Source organism: Chiloscyllium plagiosum, chromosome 18 (assembly GCF_004010195.1).
Source record: "Chiloscyllium plagiosum isolate BGI_BamShark_2017 chromosome 18, ASM401019v2, whole genome shotgun sequence".
Taxonomy (NCBI): domain Eukaryota; kingdom Metazoa; phylum Chordata; class Chondrichthyes; order Orectolobiformes; family Hemiscylliidae; genus Chiloscyllium; species Chiloscyllium plagiosum.
This window is the reverse complement of record NC_057727.1, coordinates 392,473-400,343: the sequence shown is the minus strand read 5'-3', so window position 1 is coordinate 400,343 and position 7,871 is coordinate 392,473. Positions and strand designations below refer to the sequence as shown.

The 7,871-nt window shown below is 46.0% G+C and overlaps 1 protein-coding gene across 1 annotated transcript in view; it reads left to right on the top strand.

Moving 5' to 3' along the window:
* The window catches only part of LOC122559229 (sodium- and chloride-dependent creatine transporter 1-like), a 107,816-nt gene that overhangs the window by 33,903 nt on the left and 66,042 nt on the right, over positions 1–7,871 (top strand). Inside the window, exon 3 of the mRNA XM_043708608.1 lies at positions 4,058–4,189. Coding sequence (XP_043564543.1) covers positions 4,058–4,189 — 132 coding nt within the window. The remainder of the gene's footprint in view (positions 1–4,057; positions 4,190–7,871) is intronic.

Genomic DNA, 7,871 nt, shown 5'->3' with positions numbered 1-7,871 from the left:
CTCTGTCTCTCTCCCCTCTCTCTCTGTCTCTCCCCCTCTCTCTCTCTCTCCCCCGTCTCTCTCTCTCTCTCTCTGTCTTTCACTCTCTCTCTGTCTATCTCTCTCTGTCACTCTCTCTCGCTCTCTCTCTCTCTCTCCATCTGCCCCACTCCATGTTCTCGCTCTCCAAGTGAACTCGAGCACACGTTGCACAGAGTTGTCTCCAGTCATTCACTTCATTTGCTGTTTGAGGCAAGTCTGAGTGAAGTAGTTTTATTGATAAAGATACATCAAAAATATACAAAAATATTATTAACTGTCCCCCATCAAACACTCCCAGGTTAGGGACAGCATGGGGTCAGATACAGAGTAAAGCTCCCTCTACATTCTAATATCTGATGGGTGGTGTGGGAGAGCAAGTCGTGGAAGATGAGTCTAACTGAGCTGGTCTGTTTGCTCAGTTTGAGCCCAGCCTGGTTTTATTGATGTTATTGCTGGGTGTCTGAACTTGAAGGGATTGAAAGGAGGATTGTGTGCGGCCCTGCCTGGGGGTTTCTGGACTAAAGCCTGCTCTCATTTCCATCACTATCACCAACGGTTCAGCTTCCCAGCTGGGTGACTTCGCTGGATTAAAACTCCAAGTTGAATCTCTGAGCTGATTATTTGTAGATTTCTGTAAATTAAAAATCAGATGAAAGGAGGGATTTAAAAAGAATTAAAATGTTCCACTCTCAGACTGGGATTTAAAGCTGTTAACCCTTCAGAGGTTGTGTTTGAGAATGTGCATTAGTATTCAATAACCATGGCAACAGAGCAGGCTATTGGAGTTAGTCAGATTGTAGTCTTTATCTGTGATCCTGGGATGATTCCCATGGGATTGAGTTGAATGTCGATTGAGAGCCAGCAGAGAATTGGAGGGTAAAACAGAATCTCAGAGACTGGAGATGGGAATTAAACCACCACAGAAAGACCTAGAGAAACTCAGCAGGTTCAGCAGAGTGTGGAGACAGAGAGAGAGGAACAGAGTAACATTTGCCAATCTGACCATTTGAACAATGCTGAAGAAAAGTCTAATCAGACTCGAGACATTAACTCCCCTTTCTCTCCACAAATGCTTCCAGACCTGCTGAGTTTCTCCAGCAATTTCGGGTTTGATTTCAGATTTCCAGCATCTGCAGGATTTTGCTTTTATTGCAAGGTCAGAAATTACACGACATCAGGTTATAGTCCAACAGCGTCACTTTGAAAGTTTGTGAATAAACCTGTTGGACTCGAACCTGGTGTTGTGTGACTTCTGACCTTGTCCACCCCAGTCCAACACTGGCACTTCCACATCATGAGATAGGGAGTTGCCAAATGACCCATCTTGTGCACTCCTCCTCCTGTTTCTCAGTCAGTCCCTCGGTATTAAGGGAGGGGGTAGTTTGATGAGGTTTAGAGAGAGCTGATAATGTCCAATGTGCTGCAGAGATCAGAGCAGATAGTGGAGCCCTGATCTTCCCCATTCCGAGGGCCCGAGGCAGTTCCTCAATGCACTCGCTGCCTTCTCTATTCTGGTCAATCAGAGCCCGGCTCCCCCGTTACTTGGGGTGGGGGAGAGGGGGGTGGTGTGTGACCCCTTCAGTGAGGCTTGGAGGACATTCCCTGAAGCAATTCTGCCGTTCCCCTGGGAAGCTCCCACCGCCGCAGAGTTCTGGGTCCAGCAGGGGTTTCTGGTGTCTGGGTTCTGACACACCATCCACACGGCCCCCTCTCCAACACAACCTGGTATCATCGGCAAACTTTGAGATGTTACATTTTGTTCCCTCATCCAAATCATTAATAAATATTGTGAATAGCTGGTGTTCCAGCACCAATCCCTGTGGCACCCCACTAGTTACTGCCTGCCAATGTGAAAAGGGCCCATTAATTCATAATCTTTCCTCTCTCCATTACCCCAGTGAGTGAAGGTACCTTCTACACACCACCCCAATAGATTGGGGTCTGTCAATGGTTGTATGACAGAGCCAGACATGAGGAGGACAAAACTCCAGGTTTGGGGGGGGCGGGGGTGGTTTGTGACCAGATCACCCAGTTACACCCTCCTCCCGGTGTTACACTCACCTCATTATCATGTTTCACATTTATCAAAGTTGGAAGCCCAAACTCTTATTCTCTGAAAGAAATGTCTGATTCATTCACATATAAATTCTATATTAAACTCTCCACCATTTCCTTCTTCAGCCTGATCCATATTCTCACCAAGATTTTAATTCCTAGTTCATTCAGAGTTTCCACACGCTCTCCCCACCCCCACTTCAAAGGCAAGTCAGGTCCCTGGGTTGTCTGCAATAACTCCTGTCAGTTTCTTCAGGTCACAGGAGTGCCCATGGGTATTCCTGTCTCATTGTTGGGGGGAACTGTGACGAGAATGCAGAGATCCTCCAACAGGATATATTGAATCTATCAGGAAGGTTTCTCACATGATGAAACATAGGGACCGGTTAAAGTGTGTCTGCTTTAATGCAAGGAATGTCTGAAATAAGAGTGATGAACTTAGAGCATGGATCAGTACTTGGGGCTACGATGTTGTGGCCATAACAGAGACGTGGGTTTCACAGGGGCAGGAATGGTTGCTAGATGTTCCAGGGTTTAGAATGTTTAAAAAGAACAGGGAGGATGGGAAAAGAGGAGGGGGTGTAGCACTGCTAATCAGAGTGCATCACAGCTACAGAAACGAAGGTTGATGAGGAAGGTTTGTCCACTGAGTCAGTATGGGTGGAAGTTAGGAACAGCAAGGGGACAGACACCTCATTGGGGGTTATCTACAAACCCCCGAATAGCAGTAGAGAGGTTGAAGATCACATAGGCGGGCGGATTCAGGAAAAATGCAGAAGTAGCAGGGTTGTTGTTGTGGGTAATTTCAACTTTCCCAGTATCGACTGGAACCTCCTAAGTGACGACGGTTTGGATGGACCTGTTTGTCAGGTGTGTTCAGGAGAGTTTCCTTACTCAGTATGTAGACAGGCCGAAGAGGGGTGAGGCCATTTTGGATTTGGTGCTCGGCAATGAGCCAGGACAGATGTCAGATCTCACGGTGGGAGAGCACTTTGGTGAAAGTGATCACAATTACCTCACACTTAGCATAGCCTTGGAGAGGGAAAGGTGCAGTTACCGAGGGAAGATATTTAATTGGGGAAAAGGAAATTATGACGATATCAAACAGGAATTGGGAAGTACAGATTGGGATCCCTCTATTAATAAAAAGCTAAAACATTGTATGCCTTCTTAACAACCCTGTCAACCTGGGTGGCAACTTTCAAGGATCTGTATACATGGACACCGAGATCTCTCTGCTCATCTGCATTCCCAAGAGTGGTGCTGGAAAAGCACAGCAGGTCAGGCAGCATCCGAGGAGAAGGAATATCTTGATGAAGGGCTTTTGCCTGAAACGTCGATTTTCCTGCTCCTTGGATGCTGCCTGACCTGCTGTGCTTTTCTAGCAGTACACCAGTCTTGACTTTGTTTCCACTGGAGTTCAGACGAATGAGGGGGATCTCATGGAGACTTACAGAAGTCTGACAGGACTAGACAGGCTAGACACAGGGAGAGTATTCCTGATGGTGAGTGCATCCAGAACCAGGGATCACAGTCTGACGATTTGGGGTGGACCATTTAGTTGTGATATGAGGAGACATTTCTTTACCCAAAGAGTGGTAAGCCTGTGGAATTCATTACCACAGGAAATGGTTGATACCAAAATATTAAATGTATAAAAGAGGCTGCTAGATATAGCACTTGGGGCGAACGGGATCACAGGTTATGGGGAGAAAGCAGGATTAGGCTGTTGAGTTGGACAATCAGCCTGATCAGGGTTAGGCTATGTAACCAGTGTTTTGTGCATTCAAGTCCAATACGTCCTTCTCACTATTAAAGGGAACAGTTCATTTGTAAAAGATACTTATCAATTCTCTGAACCTCTAACCTTCTGAAGTGAGGATAGGAAACTGTGAAAGAAAACTATTTCAGTTCTGTGCAACCTGCAAATTTAGGATTAAAGAGTAACTCCATGTTTCATGTGTTTGTTATGTCTTCACAGGAGTCTTCCTCATCCCATATTTGCTGATTGTTTTGGTGGGAGGAATCCCAGTGTTTTTCTTGGAGATTGCACTGGGGCAGTTCATGAAACAGGGCGGTATTGGTGCATGGAATATTGCACCGCTCTTCAAAGGTGAGATACAAATCAGATCAAAATGTGTGTTTCATTTCATTTGTGTGTGTGAGAGATTGGGACATGAAGAGAGAGGAAGAGGGAGAGGCAGGAAAAGTGGGGAAAGGAAGAGAGACAAACACAGAGAAGTACACAAATTCTGAGAAAATTCTTTTGCATTCCCATTCTTTCAAGCTCATCTATATATTCATCTACCTTTTCTAACTATTGTATTCTGGAGAGTGCTCTGAAATATCTTATTGATGTGGAAATGCTGAATAGATTTTGCATGTTGTCTGGTTCCTCTATAGCATCCCATCAGCCTAACATCGAAGAAGTTATTCAGAATAGAATGAATAGTCACCTGGAAATAAATGCTGGTTAGCATGCAAAACGTCCTTCCAACTAAGTTACTGGAACTCTGTGGGAAAAGTGACAGAGGGATCATGAGGGTAACCCTGTTGATGTGATGTGTATTGACTTGTAGAAGAGACGGTGCCTTTTTACAACAGACCAATGAGGAAAGTCATGAAGTAAAGGGACATTAGCATTGTGGATGCAAACGCACATGAGTGAGTGACAGGAAATGAACAGCAATCGTCAATGGATAATTTTCAGGCAGAAGGAACGTTTGTCGTAGAGTTCCCCAGGGTTTTTTTCTGAGCTGTGTATCTTGGTGTGCTGGGTGGGGGTGGGTGTTCCAAAATTTACAGAAGACATGAAACTGTGAGGAGGACAGGTTGGTGGGATGGGGGATGTTGGTGGGATGGGCAGAGAGGTGACAGATGATATTTAATGCAGAGAAGTGTGAGGCATACAGTCATAGAGATGTACAGCACAAAACAGACCCTTCGGTCCAACCTGTCCGTGCCAACCAGATATCCCAACCCAATCTAGTCCCACCTGCCAGCACCCGGCCCATATCCCTCCAAACCCTTCCTATTCATACACCCATCCAAATGCCTCTTAAATGTTGTAATTGTACCAGCCTCCACCACATCCTCTGGCAGCTCATTCCATACACATACCACCCTCTGCGTGGAAAAGTTGCCCTTTAGGTCTCTTTTATATTTTTCCCATCTCACCCTAAACCTATACCCTCTAGTTCTGCACTCCCCCACCCCAGGGAAAAGACTTTGTCTATTTACCCTATCCATGCCCCTCATGATTTTATAAACCTCTATAAAGTCACCCCTCAGCCTCCGACGCTCCAGGGAAAACAGCCCCAGCCTGTTCAGCCTCTCCCTGTAGCTCAAATCCTCCAACCCTGGCAACATCCTTGTAAATCTTTTCTGAGCCCTTTCAAGTTTCACAACATCCTTCTGAAAGGAGGGAGACCAGAATTGCACACAATATTCCAACATTGGCCTAACCAATGTCATGTACAGCCCACAACATGACCTCCCAACTCCAGTACTCAATACTCTGACCAATAAAGGAAAGTATACCAAACGCTGCCTTCCCTAACCTATCTACCTGCAACTCCACTTTCAAGGAGCTATGAACCTGCACTCCAAGGTCAGCAACACTTCCCCAGGACCTTCCCAGTAAGTGTAAAACTCCTGGGTGTTGCACTTCGGTGCAAAGAACATGGAGAGACTGGGTAAAGTAAAGGGTCCCATTCTAAGGGATGTATAGTGGCACAGGGATCTGGATATGCTTTAGTCTTTAAAGATGCTGTAAAGAGAGCTATTAGCATAACAAATAATACTCTAGGCTTCATTAATAGGGGCATAGAGTACAGGAGTAAGGTGTTGAACTTGTACACGACACTTGTTCGCCTTTAGCTGCAGTATTGTGTCCAGTTGTGGGCCACACGTCTGGGAGAGAGTGCCGAAGACGTTTACCAGAATGTTTCCAGGAATATGAAACTTCAGCACTGGGGATAGATTGAGGAGGTTGGGTCAGCTGTCCTTGGAGAGAAGGAGGCTGAGGGGAAATCTGATCAAAGTTTTCCACATCAGAAGGTGTCTAGTCAGAGAAGGTAATGAGAAACCGTTCCTGATCTTTAACAGGTTGAGAATCAAGGGATTCCAACTATTTGGAAGGATAACCCATTGTGATGTGGTGAGGTTCTGGTGCACTTGCTTGCCAGTGTGGAGGAGGCAGGTTCAACTGAGGCTTTCCATTGGCTAATGTGGAGGATAGTTCCCATAGAAACAACTTGCGGAGTTATTGGGAAAAGGCACAATGTTAAAATACTCAAAGAGCCAGTGCAGACATGATGGGCCAAATGGCTGCCTTCTATTCTCTAACAATTCTGTGATTCTGAGGAATGTTGGGTTGAGAAGCAGAAGTAGGCCATTCAGCCCCTCAGGTCTGCTTTCCCCTTCATTGGGATCGCGGTTGGTCTGATTACAGTTTTAACTCCACTTTCTTATCCGTCCGTCCCTCCAGACGCTTTTCTCCCTCGTTCATCAAAACTCTGTCTAACTCAGCCTTGGAATAGGCTGCTTCTGATTTGAAAGTCTGTACCCAGGTAGGCATCAGGAATTCGACCACTGGTACCCTCTGCCTTCTCATACAGTTACACCAAGGCAGAGGGTGTGTGTATGGAGTTCGGGTACAGAACCCTTCCAATCATGTTGAATGCCAGAACAGGCTCTAGGGGCTGAATGGCCTCCTCCAGTTTCTTTGGCTCTGTGCTTTCAGGGGTGTGTTTCTCCTTGGTGCTGATCATTCAGGATCACAGGAATCTCTCTGCATTGCCTTTTCCTGATTGGCCACTCCTTCCAAGTAAAGGTTATGAACAGTACTCAATGTGTTTACGTTGAAATGTCTCCTGGATATTTGGTTGCCCGGGAGACAGTGTGTTCTGCTTGATTGTAGATTCCCACAGAGTGAGGCATGGTTCCCCCGAGGACTCGACCCAGTGCTGACCTCAGACCCACTGGTTTAGAACTCCCGGTTACCTCCCTGTTTAAATCGTGGGTTAAATCGTACATTCGCTATCCTCCATTCTCTAAGAACTGATCCACAGTCTCGAGAGCCTTGGAAGATGAGCATCAATGCATTCCCTATTTCTCAGAGCACTTCCTCAATTAATCTGGGATGTAAATAATCAGAGCCGAAAATGTGTTGCTGGAACAGCGCAGCAGGTCAGGCAGCATCCAGGGAACAGGAGAATCAAAGCGTTGATTCTCCTGTTCCCTGGATGCTGCCTGACCTGCTGCGCTTTTCCAGCAACACATTTTCGGCTCTGATCTCCAGCATCTGCAGACCTCACTTTCTCCTCACTAGATAATCAGACCCTGGGGGATTATTGACCTGCAATCTTATCATTTCCCAATCCCATTTCCCTGCCAATACCGATTCCCCTCGGTTCCCCCCCTCTAAACCCTGTGATGCCCAACCATTCTGGGATGTATCTGTGTCCTTCTTTGTGAAGACAGGACCAAAGGATGTTTTTAGTTGGTCAGTCATTTCTTTGCTCTCCCCCCCAAACTTGTACACTCCCCTGTTTCTGACTGCAAGGGGCCAGTATTTGTCTGAAACAATCTTTATCTCATCATATATCAAAGGAAACATTTAATCAGTTTTTATATTCCCTGCAAAATTACTTTCATACTTGATTCTCCTGTTTGTAATCAATCCCTTGGTTCCCATTCGCTGAATTCTGAACTGCTACCTCTCCTCGGGTCTGTTGGTCAGGCAGGCTAATCTTTATTGGCCCCTTCCTTGGATCTAATTCCAACTGGGATTT